The 13,601-nt window shown below is 40.8% G+C and overlaps 1 protein-coding gene across 1 annotated transcript; it reads left to right on the top strand.

The window, feature by feature from the left end:
- The first annotated feature begins 8,323 nt into the window (after positions 1 to 8,323).
- LOC139720112 (Rieske domain-containing protein-like) lies at positions 8,324 to 11,686 on the top strand. Its single transcript, XM_071631482.1, has 3 exons — positions 8,324 to 8,471; positions 9,727 to 9,906; positions 11,394 to 11,686. Exons 1-3 carry the CDS (start codon positions 8,324 to 8,326, stop codon positions 11,624 to 11,626), a joined length of 561 nt encoding a protein of 186 aa, XP_071487583.1. The 3' UTR covers positions 11,627 to 11,686.
- The last annotated feature ends 1,915 nt before the right edge of the window (positions 11,687 to 13,601 follow it).

Below are 13,601 nucleotides of genomic sequence, written 5' to 3'. Positions count from 1 at the left end.
CATGGTCTACTCAGTTTGTAGAGAGAGTGCAACTCGACCTCTGTTTTTAGCTTTTGGCCCCCCGGTTATGACTCGGTCTCGGCGAGCAATATGTGCGCGCGACGCGCGAGCGAGGGTGGAGAGTTTTTCCCCCTGTGGCCTCCGACGGTATAGGGAGCTTTTTCAATTTTTAGCTCCAATGTTGCGATCAGGGCCCTGTTGCATAAAACCCTTACCGCAGGACTTACCGCTCCTTTCTAGCGGTAAGTCTTCAAATTAGCGGTAAATTTTATAATCCTTGATGCTGATTGGCTGTGATGCCAAATTTTGACGGTAGTTACCATTGAAATTCAATGGTAAGTTTTAGGCAACGGGCCCTATGCAGGTGCATACTTAAATGACTATTTTTTTACTTATTTTGAAAGACAAAAGGGAAATATACCTTCATTTGCAACTATCACTTTAATCTTTTGAGCTATGCTCATTATTATAGGCCCAAAGTTGCAGACTTCGCCCTATGCGTCAGAAAAAGAGGTGTCATGCGTGAGATCATGAGATGGCCCCTAAATTCTTGAGTCTCACGCAGAATGCGTGAGACTTGGTAGCTCTAGACCCCGTACAGTGAGCGGGGCTGGGCCGAGCCGCGGCCGAGCCGGGCAAATTTGTCCGTTTACACTGCAGGGCTCGGCCGCGCTTTTAATTCAAACCTTTTAATATTTTTGTCGTAGTGGCGCTCTGCTTGTAGACAAACGCAATTTGGTATAGTCTGGTTTTCATACCCTTTGCCTACTGGATTCCGTGGCGACTACTTACTCTATAGGTATAGTCTCTTTGGTTTACACTGAGAAAAGGCCGGGCTCGGCCGCAGCTCGGCTGCGGCAGAGCCAGATCCCGTTTACAGTGCGGGGCTGGGCCGAGCCCCGCAATGTTGTCCGTTTACTGCCGGGCTCGGCCGCGCTTTTGATTCAAACCTTTCAATATTTTGTCGTAGTGGCGCTCTGCTTGTAATCAAACGCAATTTCGTATTGTCTGGTTTTCAGACCCTTTGCCAACTGATTTCCGTGGCGACGCATTTGCCGAAAGAAAAAAAAAATCCTTTGCAGGACAAAACCACCTTAAACTATACTAGTTTTCGACCTGGGGCGTTGAGGGGGTTAATATCCAGAATAGCGAAACAGTACTGGCAGAGGGTTTGGAAGCCACTAACTAAAATTGGCCGCGCATTTGGCCCAGTTTGCGTTTACACTGAGAAAAGGCCGGGCTCGGCCGCGCCGGCTCGGCTGCGGCCGAGCCAGACCCCGTTTACAGTGCGGGGCTGGGCCGAGCCGCGGCCGAGCCCAGCCTCAATTGCGAGGCCGAGTCCCGCAATTTTGTCCGTTTACTGCCGGGCTCAGCCGCGCTTTTGATTCAAACCTTTCAATATTTTGTCGCAGTGGCGCTCTGCTTGTAATCAAACGCAATTTGGTATTCCTCTGGTTTTCAGACCCTTTACCAACTGAATTCCGTGGCGACGAAGTCGCCGTTCGGGCAAACGCCCGGTTGCCGAAGGGAAAAAAAAAAAATCCTTTGCAGGACAAAACCACCCTAGTTTTCGACGTTGAGGGGGTTAATATCCTGAATAGCGAAATAGTACAGGCAGAGGGTTTGGAAGCCAGACTAAAATTGGCCGCGCATTTGGCCCAGTTTGCGTTTAAACTGAGAAAAGGCCGGGCTCGGCCGCGGCCGAGACCACCTCCACAGCGAGGCCAAATGTGAGGCCAATTTTGGCCCCGCATTTGGCCTTTTGCGCGTTTACACTGAAGCGGGGCTGGGCCGAGCCGCGGCCGAGACGCGGCCGAGCCTCGCACTGTAAACGGGGTCCTAGACCACCTCCAGAGCGTGGCCAAATGCGAGGCCAATTTTGGCCTCGCATTTGGCCTTTTGCGCGTTTACACCAGAGCTACCAAGTCTCGCGCATTCTGCGTGAGACTCAAGCATTTAGGGTCTGTCTCACGATCTCACGCATGGCACCCATTTTTCTCACGCATCTGGTGAAGTCTGCAATTTGGGCCGAAAATAAGGAGCATAGCTCAAAGGATTAAAGTGATAGTTGCAATTGAAGGTATATTTCCCATTTGCCTTTCAAAATTAGTAAAAAATAGTCACTTAAGTATGCACCAGATCGCATCATTAAGAGCTAATAATTTTTAAAAAGCACCCTAGCATGGGAGGGGACACCCCCCCCCCCCCCCCCCCCCCTCGTTCGCGTACGCATGTTCGCGAGCGCCGAGATGCCGAGTCATAAAAATCTCACTCATAAAAGTTTTTTGAACTTGGCATCTCTGTTACACTGAAATGAAGGTGGGCTCGGCCGCGGACCAGCCGCAGCTCAGCCTCGCACTGTAAACGGGGTCAAGGAATGTCTCCAGCGTATTTCAGCATAAGGCTGGATAGAGCTTCATTATAATTGTCATAAAAATGACATATGAGGGCGCCCTACACGCTGCTAATTCAGTGCCGTATATCACTATACGGCACTGTGCTAATCATGGCTGGGTAGTTAACTGCATAAACTAAGCCAATTTTACTTTGCGAAAAGCATCAGGAAACAAACAAAACAACAACGACAACAACAACAAAGCATTTGCAAAGCGTCTGTAGGCCTGTATTATAATTATTGTAATAATAATAAGTATTCATGTAGGTCCTATAACCCCTAAAAGGTACTTACCAGGGTTCCATGACATTTGCTCCTGCGACAATTACTCCCATGATATATCTGCATGCTAAGCCAAACGTAAATTCAACCCATACCCATAACCCTAACCCTAATCCTAATTCTCACATCAAACTGAACCTAAAACCCTATCACAACCCTAACCCTAACCCTAAGTCCTTAGAGAAAATAAGACCGGAGCAATTGTCGCAGGAGCAAATGTCGTGTCACCACTTACCAGACCACTGGACCCACCTCGGAACAACGAGATTTTATTAAAGAATTTGGCAAGCAATAGTAATTAAAGGGGATGGCTATAGTAACTGATCAGTGGGAATCAGTGGGAATGCTGGGGGATGATTGTTCCAATCATTGTGGTATTCATTCAAGAGTACATGTATCTATTGTTGGGGGAAATTTATTTCCTTCAAAATGGTCTCATATTCAAGTTATGTACAGTGTAATGTTTCCAGGTTAGCATGCCTGTACAGTGACGGGGCGATTAAATTGCGCATTACCTGAATATGAGACGGAAGCTAATAATTTTCACACAACAATAGATAATATTATCTATTTTTGTGTGAAAATGAATCCCACAAGGATTTGAATCCCCCGCATTGGGACTGGAATCCCCCCCGCATTCCCACTGATTCCCACTAATCAGTCACTAGCCATCCTCTTTAATTGAAAACAATAAATTGCTCATTAATACATTCAATGCAGAATAATTGAATACTGCCTTCCCCAAGTATAAACTAACGCGACATTCTGATCATGGGTTCTGCAAATTTAATTCGTTGTTTGAAAAATCCATAAATCTCATAGCTACATCGGATAATAATCTTTGCGTTTGGTCGCTTTGAAGTTGAGTAATGGGGGAAAAAGATATCGAAAGGCAGTTTGCCCGTGAACTGTGTTGCGCATCGCCTCCGCTATACGTTTTCAAAAGTGTAAGAGCAGTTTATATTGATTTCTTGTGCCATTTCTGGGTGTCATCAGAAAAAAAGATAACAAAATAAAAAATGGGCCTTCAGGGACTCTATCTGATTTCACTTCAGCAAAAATGTGCTGTTACCCTCGCTCCCACTTCAAGGATTCGAGGCTTGCCTTGCCTAACAACTGATAGGCCATTAGTGAATTCCTGCTCAAGGAACTGAGTATATGAATATAAGAACGACCCAAGTCCATGGAAGACCATTTCGAGTAAAAAACAAAAACAAAACAAAAAAAAAAAACAAAACAAAAAAAAACCCCTTCATATCTTGTTTATTTGTCCAATAATAATCTATTTAACTGTGATGGGAAGGCAACATTGTATATACAAATTAGAACATTATTATGACAATTAACATTTACATTAATTGTGGAGAGGCCATTTTGTGTGGTGAACTTGGGTCGTTCTTTGATCCATATGGACTTGGGTCGTTCTTTGAATCATGTACATGATACATGTATTCTGCTACGGAGATGAGAGAAGGATGAGAGAGGGCGCTATAATATGAATGTATGAATGACCCAAGTCCTTCATTCTTACATTAATATATGATTTAACTCATTCATTTCAGGCACTCCCGGGGGCAATTATAGGATTTATCATTTATACACAAGATAAGTCCATGCATAAGCTACAATTTCCCATGTCAAACTGAATTTGGCCAAAAATTGGACCTGGGTCGATCTTAACATTCAGGTCTTCAACTTGATATTATAAGCCAGTTTAAAGATAGCTCACGTGCACTTTCTTTCTTTTTTCTCAGTATCATAGGCTAATATAGGCACTTACTTTGTTTTCAAAATGGCTTGTCCTACTGAACAATTCATATTCAAAATAAAGAACGAACTTGCCTAATTATAGCCCAGGACTGATGACTACAAAAGTCTTATGGACCATTTCTGTTTAAAATGTATGGATGTTTCTTTCATAAATAAGAGCCTAATAGCGGAGCATTTCATTTTGGTGATTTACCTGCTCCCTCCCACCAGGCAGGAATTCAAAATAGGGCCTATTATAGTTGTTGCTAGGTAGGCATGCTTAGCGACTGGCAAGGTTTCTGGTTGTTGAAGGCCAACTTTACATAAGATCTGAATACAGACACTTTCAAAAATCACCAAAATTTCACCGCATTTGGTCACTTAACTCACCATCTGGCAACACTGGGGTCTTGTATGTGCTTTAATAGTGTCGTACTCATGGAATGTCGATAACTTGTGGGCTGCATGGATAATGATTCGTGGGTATCAAACTCGTGACGCTCGCATGCGCGTCCCAGACACAGTCCGAATCAGCAGAGAGAAGCTCCGGCCATGCAGACTTCACACACAATCCGCCCGGTATACATCGATATGGCCTCAAATTCAATCCAGGGGAAATGACTTAGGCCTATATTCTGTCATTCCTTGCTCTATTTTTTTTTTCATAAAATGCACACTTTTTCCAGCTTTCTTCCTTTCTTTTGTCAGAGATACTTTCATGGGTAATTTTCCAGACACACACACGCATCGGCATATATATACCTACCCCCAAACACGCGTAATTGTTTGTGTTTCATTGTAGGCCCTTTTATATTTTGCCTTTATATACTTATAATATACCGGTACTTTAATATATGTTTTGTACTTTACATTTATTGGTTGGCTCTCAGTCTCACTTCATTTATTCCTATCTTTCTTTCTCCCCCCCCCCCGTTTTTTTTTTTTTGAGGGGGGGGGGGGGGCACATCCTTGTACTAAAGGTTTAGGGCTCGCTGTTTGTTCACCTCCCCCCTGCACTCATGTTGTTGCTCTCTCACTCTTTTCCAATTCTTTTTCAATTCTTAATCCTTCTGTTGTTCCTTATCATGTTTGATGTTGCCTCCCTATTCGTCTTTATCCTTCGCAGTCTGCCCAATCATGATCCTTGGGCTCATCACTGGCCCATCTCTGCTTTTTGTGTGTTCACCGCCTGCTTTAATCCCTCTTCCTAATACCTGTTTGGGTCCCTCCGCCTTTGACTTTTAATCTGCCTTTTCATTTTCATTGTTCTATGTCCCTAACACTCTTCAAACGGTGCTTGTTGTGTGTAGTCCATTATCTGGGATTGCAGCTTTCCCTACATGGTTGTCGTTTTGCCTCTGGCGAAAATTCTGCAAGGGTGGAAAGCTCAGGCTCCCTGTAACAAAGTTGCTGTTTTCTAAACGTGTTGCAGATAAAATCCTTTCTTCTCATCCGTTGATGTCGTTGGCCGTTGAGATACGCCTACGTCACAATATGAAATATAAACGTCAAGCCCCATTTCATTGTGACGTATAAAACGTCACAATGAAATGGCGCTTACTAAACTGTATTACTGCACCGCTCAGATGCGCCTATAATACGTCACAGTGGCTCAGATAAGTACGCCTATACGTCACAGTATGAAATAAGGCGCCATTGTATCGTGACGTAATCCACCATACTACTTATTGTAATACACGTACCTTACAATAATGAATCCTATGGGGTGTTGCAAGAAAGTCGAGTTGCAATTAATTGCAACTTTCTTGCAACAACCCCTTATAGATATCTACCTAATTTCTGCTTAACATTAAAGGACAAGTTCACCTTCATAGACATGTGGGTTGAGTGAATGCAGCAATATATAGTAGAAGACATTAGTGAGAGTTTGAGCAAAAGCGGACAATCCGTTCAAAAGTTATGAATTTTTGAAGTTTCTGCTCAGTCACAGCTAGATGAAAAGACTCCTATAGTTTGTGATGTCACTTGAGGGTATGCCTGCTTTACCTCTGGGTTAGCGTTCATGCTCCCTTATCATAATTATGATAGTCTATAGTACTCATACTTAGGCACTCGTTATAAACTTGATTATGCTCGTTATACTTGTGTACTAGTATGCTATTTTTTAATCAGTTCTTTTTCTTTTACTTTTTCTTTCTATTTTCATTTTCTTCTTCTGCCCTTTTTACCTTGCTATTTTAGCTCTCATATAGTTTTATACTATCAGTTTGTGTCATATCTCCATTGCAATTACTCACATTATTATTTTTCCCCTGGAACCCGCGAGATACGAGCTTATTTGCTTTCGCGGTTCCTTCATATAATTTCACATACTATGTGGGGCTTGTTATAGAGAATTGTCTTTTATGTACATACGCTGACAATTTCTATTCATGACCCATTTTATATTATATTTTGTGTCTTGCTTGCTTCAAGTGTTATTCATTTTTTTTTTTTTTTGGGGGGGGGGGGCTTAGTAAATAACATGACAACATAATATAGATGTCAGGTGAAATATTGTACAAATATAAATGTGTTGGAACTGTTCACTGTGCCTCGAGTGTAAGACCGGGGCAGTTTCAGTAACAAAAAAAAAAAGAAAAGAAAAGAAAAAAAAAAAACCATTTGACCATTCTGACGACTGTCGTCATCAATCTATACAAAGTAATATGCCTAATAGATGGTGAGTAGGCCCTGTAGTCGGCATTTTTTAGATTGTAATGTATAGAAAATTAAAGAGAAAAATAAAGATAAACCACTTCATAGATTTGGATCCAGTTCTAGTTGCAACATATAAGTTCCCTTTTTTTAGCAATTCATTTCCTCAAGCTGTCTGCGTTGTCTTTGGGTTTCATGAGTGCGTTTGCTGCCGTTTTTCTCAAGACATACTTTTATACCAGGTAGGTGGGAAGAGTCTTCCCACCTCCCTGTTTATACCTAGCTCATATACGTTGACTTGAAGAGTACTGCTTAGATTTGAAATATGGATTAAAACGGAATTATCATATACTACAGTGCATGATGAGATGGTTACCCTGTGTAATTTGTTCACTTCAGATGCGAACAAGAGGTGAGACGCTGAAGAAGAAGAAGAAGAAGAAGAAGAAGAAGAAGAAGAAGAAGAAGAAGAAGAAGAAGAAGAAGAAGAAGAAGAAGAAGAAGAAGAAGTAAAATATGTACATGGCTGTGACCGTGCCCGGAGTTTTCAAAGAGGATCACTTCCTGCGTCTCTGATGCGGTTGAATGAGTTCAACAGAATTACTGTATTGTATGTCGTCTACGAGTAGGCGGATCTCTTTAACAGTCAGCAGCTAAATGTTTGTCTGTTGTTATGGAGACAGATCCCCTAATGTCGGATCAACGCCCTTTCGCCTTTGTCCCTCGAGTGTCGCGTGGTGCGTTCAAGTTGCTAAACCTTGAGGACAAAACAAACTTCCCTTTTGCAAGAAGAGGTTAATCCCTTGTGAAATTGAACTTGTAGGATTGGCTGGTACATTTTCTTCATTCAGTCAACCAAGGTCAGCTCTTATAAAAACTCGATTGAAGTATACTTCTAAATATAGTTACCCTTATACCTTCTTGTCGGCATGTCTCAAGTTGACGTCAAGGAATCAATCTTTCATACATTGAAGAAATTTTCGTAACTGCTAGCCAAGGACAACTTGCTTTGCTTAAAAATCAGGACAATTTTTTGCAAGAACTTGCTTTATTGAGAGAAAAATAAACTAAAAGGAACACAGAGAAGAGACCCCTAAAAGATAAGAAAAGAAAAGAAAAGAAACAGGAGGTGAAAAGCGTTCTGTTGCTATTGCAAATTCTTTCCACCAGCCGTTTTGTGTAAATTGTATTTTATCCACCATTGGAATATAATACACAAGATACAGTTGTTTGTACAAAATGCCTGGACAGCTAAGCACGTCGCCACAGGCGCGATTTATTGAGGAACTCATCGACATTGGTACGTGTGTGGACCAAGAAAAACGGCGTTTCATGAGCGAAAGCAACGGAGTTTTGTATTTTCGTGTGGAGACCGTGAAATTCGAAGGTAAGAATGGCGCCTTTTGTCGTGCTACTGTTGCATATTTCACGAATTTTAAGCATTGATTGCACGTTCTCTTGTAAAGTTGTGATTCAGTGACTCTGTAGTAATGCTCAGTCCGACCGCCTTATTCTTGCGTCAGTAACTCGAACGAAGTGCAATTCACAAGTGGGAAATTGGAGCGAGCCGTGGACGCGTGGTGTTTTTCTGCTTTTCGGTCTGCATCTATCTAGATCTACTTCTACAAAAAAATCACAGTCACCCAATGCTAGCGAATAGTAAGGAAACAAGAAGAAAAAGAAATGAATAAAATCTTCATTTAATTTACAGTTTATACACTGTAAAATTATTCGTCTTACTCTTACATAAGTTTACTTTGCCATTCACTATCAGTATCGCTCAGGTCAGAGTCAGTTGCTAGTTGTGTCCTACTCTACAGTGTCTACACTAGTAGTACTAGTAGTAGTAGGACCTGTCACCCTGCGTTCGATGACTAGACTCTAGAACCTCTTCCTAGTTCTTAATTTTAGATTAGTATCTTAAAATAGTAATACATACTTTGTGGAGAACATTCATTCGATTAAAAATCTATAGACTATGGTGAGCTTGCACAGTAAAAATGTCACTTGAATTTGTTGCCGAGAATTCCACGCATGTGATACAAGTCAACAATCTGTAGTGTAGGTGCACCCCTTAAAAAGAATCTGTGGTATTTTCTGCCACAGTGAAGTGAAATTAAGGTGAAAATGAGATTTTTTTCTTTTTTTTTAAGAATGAAGATCCATGATATTTAATCAAAAAGTGCTCAATGAGTAGTACATGTACTATAGTAGGTCCAATCATATATTTTGAATCAACAGTTTCCAGCATCACAAACAAGGACTCCTTTAAAGCAGCAACCCTACAATACATCCAGGAGCAAAGCAACTAGACCCCACACTTCTCTCTCCGCGCAATTTAACACCAGCGCACCCCCTGTCCGGTTGCGGTATGTAAGGGGCGTTGGACAGTACACATGAAGAAGAAGAAGAATGAAAATGTGAATGAACCAACGCAGCAGAATACTGTAAATCAGTGAGAAATCTCAGTGTGAGACAGTGACTACGTTGTACCTCTAAACATCTACAACCTGTATTTACACTTCAGTATTGAATTAAACAGATGTGAAACGTGCAGCTTGATTAAAATGGTCGGCAAATGATATGAATCACGATGTATTGATAATTGTAACCTTTTTCTTCTGTCCGTATCCCTCACTCAGAGCTCTACGATTGGTCCAACCCAGAGCAGAAATGGAAAAGTCATCAGGTTAGCGGACGTCAGCTGAGGCGGTCCAACAGCATGCCGACGGGGAGTTTAGTCAGCCTCAATGAGGACAACATTGCCCTCTTCCGCTATGGGGAGCTGCTCTTTGCCGTGGGGGAGAAATGTCCACATTTAGGTGAGCGCAAGCAGAAAGTGCATTTTATGAGATCAAAATGAGTGATTCTTAGTCACTGCTGATTAGCAGAAAAGAGTATGTGCATTTGTAATACAATGTGTAGTTATGATTACTATAGGTATAGATAATTGCCATCAAGTAGTACTTACTCTTGTGAATTATTAAAGGGATGGTATATTATTGGGTGAGGTGAGAATTCAGCTTTCAGCTTTTGCAAGATACATCTTAGAAACCACTTCATGAAATGTTGAAAAGCATACTATTCTTGGAGGAATTCAAAGTTTATTTGATGAAAATCAATCTTAAAGGCAGCCGATCGCCATCCCTAATGGTACGTAAGCTCCGAACGACCGAAGTTTGTGCATGCAATTGCGCAATGCTACCACTGAGACAAGTGTGTGTGTGTGTGTGTGCGTGTGTGTATGCATCATACACAAACATTGTCACCGCGAGCTGCGGTGATTGGAGGAGAGAGGCCAGAAGACGCTGCGGCGTGTGTGTGTGTGTGTGTTTGTGTGTGTGCGTGTGTGTGTACGCATCATACACAAATATTGTCACCGCGAGCTGTGGTGATTGGAGGAGAGAGGCCAGAAGACGCGTGGCTCTTTCGGCCTCTCTTCATGTGCATGCGCACTGAGAGTGTTCGTCCATTCGGAAGCTCTCGTGGCTCGCTGGGACAGCCATTTTGGGTTAGGAGATAAGCACAGGGAGCTCTCTTGTAGCCTACCGTATTTTCGCTGACCCACTGAGCCAGCGCTATTCTCATTCGGGGGTCACTACATTTGATACAGAATGGGGGAGGCAGCGTGTTGCGTTCGTCTCCGTGCCGCACAAACCACTCGCCACGACTGAGTGTCTTTAAAGTGGCTGAGATATGCAAAAACAAAGTAAATCAAAGTGATCCCAATGTTTACAGGTGGGTCCTCCTTTTATTAGGATTGCTCCATTTTTAATATCTCATCTATCTTAAAACCAGTTTTCATCAAATAAACTTTGAATTTGTCTAGAATTATAATTATGCTCTTTCATATTTCATAAAAAGATTTCTCTTCTCAAAAAAAAAAAAAAAAATCATCGTCAAAAAACATTGGGAACCTCAAGCCCCATCTCAACCAAAGCTGTACCATCCCTTTTAATAAGCCTTTAGGGGAAAGCGTCTGCTAATGGGTGTCAAAGAAACATTCACGACCCTTTGTATATTGCCAAAATTGAAGGATTGCCCGACATTATGTGTACCAATTTGTTTCTTGCCCAATAATCTATCTATCCATCTTTCCATCTTTCCTTCTATTGATGCCTTTCTCTTTTTTCTTCCACTTTCTGTTATCATACCAGGAGGCCCTTTGCATCTTGCCAAAATTGAAGGATTGCCTGACATTATGTGTGCCAATTTTTTTTGCCTAATAATCTCTATCTATCCATCCATCTTTCCATCTTTCCTTCTGTTGATCCCTTCTTCTTTCTTCCATTTTTGTTTATCATGCCAGGAGGCCCTTTGCATCTTGGTGATATTGAGGTATTGCCTGACATGTCCATCTGTGTCAAGTGTCCATGGCATAAGTGGTGCATTGACCTGACCTCCGGTGAGGTCAAACTGCCAGAAGGTCGCAAGGAGAAGAGCAGTACGACCTATCCAACCAAGATTGACGAGGAGGGTCACATATTCGTCGGTTTCAGGAATTTCAGTGGCAAGTACTTTAGTGGTGATGCAGACTTCTGAGCTGTGCTCAGACAGGTGTCTAAGTGCCATGGGAAACAGAGTTTTAATCTCATCTATTTTTTATTCCGTACATATAGTATAAATAGTATTTATTGATCACTTAGGACAGCTCTCAGAAAGTTTTTAGAGATTTTATGAGCTCTTCTAAAAGGTATTTTCAAGATAATGGAAATTTTTATAACAAAACTGGTAAACAGTTGGTTAGTTTTAACTTTATGAGTAAGAATCCGATTTCAGGAGGTCATTGAAATCTTGGAATTTAAGTTATAATTCCCTTTTCTTAACACTTATTCTTTTTTACAGAGGGTGTGCTTACATTCCAGATGCTTGCTTTGCATTTGATCTTATGATGTTTGTTCAAGCTGAAAATTTTTACTTTTTTTTTCCAAAATGAAACAACCTTATATCTGATTTCATGTAAGTCTTGATATGTAGAGACATTTATAGATATACCGGTATTTAGATATTTATATAGTTTTTCCTACTAGATGAAAGCCACCATTATTGCCTAATACATAGAAATATGTACTTTCCATTTTTTAAATGTAGATGGTTGTAGAATATTAACGGTAATTGTATTTCGCTTATGAAATCTATTTTGTTTACGTTAACAAAGAACAAAGAACCAGCTCAAGATTGTGCTGGAAGTAGATTGTATTTAATACTTGCATACCTTCACAGCTGGGTTTTTGCTATCATTACCAGATTAACCTTTATTCATGGTTTACAAATTTACAAACGGTTACAAGAGATCTTTGAGCACAGTTAAAGATTAAAATTTTTGCTTAAATGTAAATTGTGTTTTTCGGTTCCTACTCTGTCCAGGTTGACAACAGTGCAAAATAGAAATTGCCAATATTTTGTCCAACTTTGTCCACATTAATATATAACAAAAGTAATAATACGTAGATAGTCTGTGAACTTACAAAGACATAAAATTAGTCGTACAGGACCGAGCATGAAAAAGTTCCTGAAGAAAGTGACTGCTGGATGTGTTTAATAGACAGAGGGCTGCTCTGCTCCGAGTCTTTGGCTTCTCTGTCGGGGAGATTTTTGTATATGGCAAGTGACCGCTATATGCAGGTAGCCACAAAGGCAGGTTCAACTGTATTACAATATACTTGTAGTATGTATGCAAACCACTGACACGTGAAAGTCCAAATGTGGCCGTCAGAGAAAAGTGTATGCCTACGTGTACACTGTATGTTGCAAGAGAATGCCAAACTTGTTTTATTTATTTTTTTCACTCCTGATGAAACTAATGAAAAGAAAGAAACTACCCTGTACTGTCAATGTGAACAGTTACATACGGCTGAAAAAGATTGAAATGTATGTGAACCTTGTATGTTAAAGGATTGTGTATGCCAAGTGAAAGAATTGATAGGAAAATGCACACTGTCTCATGACTGGGAAAGATTTGACAAATGAGGTTAAGTATCAATGTGAATTGTATCATTTTCCCCCCATGTATCGTTACCATTTTTTTTTCCATTTTTTTTTGGAACTCAAGACAATGTATGTGTGAATATTGCACATAATGCAAGGCTGGTAGGTAATGAGAGTAGCAATGTATGTTTTGCACTTCCCAGTCCTTTGGGATTGTAAAATTAAAGGACACTAAATCGGGAAATAGTGTTATTTTTTACAAATATTTATCACCACACTGTATTTTTTTGTATGATGTAGTGCTGTGGAATGTTGCAAGATGAATTGAAAGAGCTTTTTTTTTTGTAAATAAGATAAAACTATCGTACCAAGTGCCTTATTTTCTAACTGGTGGCTTGATACCTATTTTTGTACATATACTCTATCAAGATGATTGTGCTGTATACTATACATGTATGTTGATGTTTTATGTGTGCTTTGTTTTTGTTTTTATGTGATGTCGGTTTGAGTTACGGTGTTGCTAGCCTCTGGATTTTACAAGAAAAGCTGTTTTTGCGCAACTTAAATGACAATGCGAATAAGACTCTAT

Source organism: Diadema antillarum, unplaced genomic scaffold, assembly GCF_040938485.1.
Source record: "Diadema antillarum isolate AM-2024a unplaced genomic scaffold, OU_Dant_1.0 scf00000122, whole genome shotgun sequence".
Classification (NCBI taxonomy): Eukaryota; Metazoa; Echinodermata; class Echinoidea; order Diadematoida; family Diadematidae; genus Diadema; species Diadema antillarum.
The sequence above is the reverse complement of the archived record's forward strand: the minus strand, read 5'-3'. Positions and strand labels throughout refer to the sequence as shown.

Coding starts and splice junctions, on each gene's coding strand:
- LOC139720112 (XM_071631482.1), top strand. CDS start 8,324: ATGCCTGGACAGCTAAGCACGTCGCCACAGGCGCGATTTATTGAGGAA. Junction 8,472..9,726: donor GGAGACCGTGAAATTCGAAG/GTAAGAATGGCG, acceptor TCCCTCACTCAG/AGCTCTACGATTGGTCCAAC. Junction 9,907..11,393: donor GGAGAAATGTCCACATTTAG/GTGAGCGCAAGC, acceptor TTATCATGCCAG/GAGGCCCTTTGCATCTTGGT.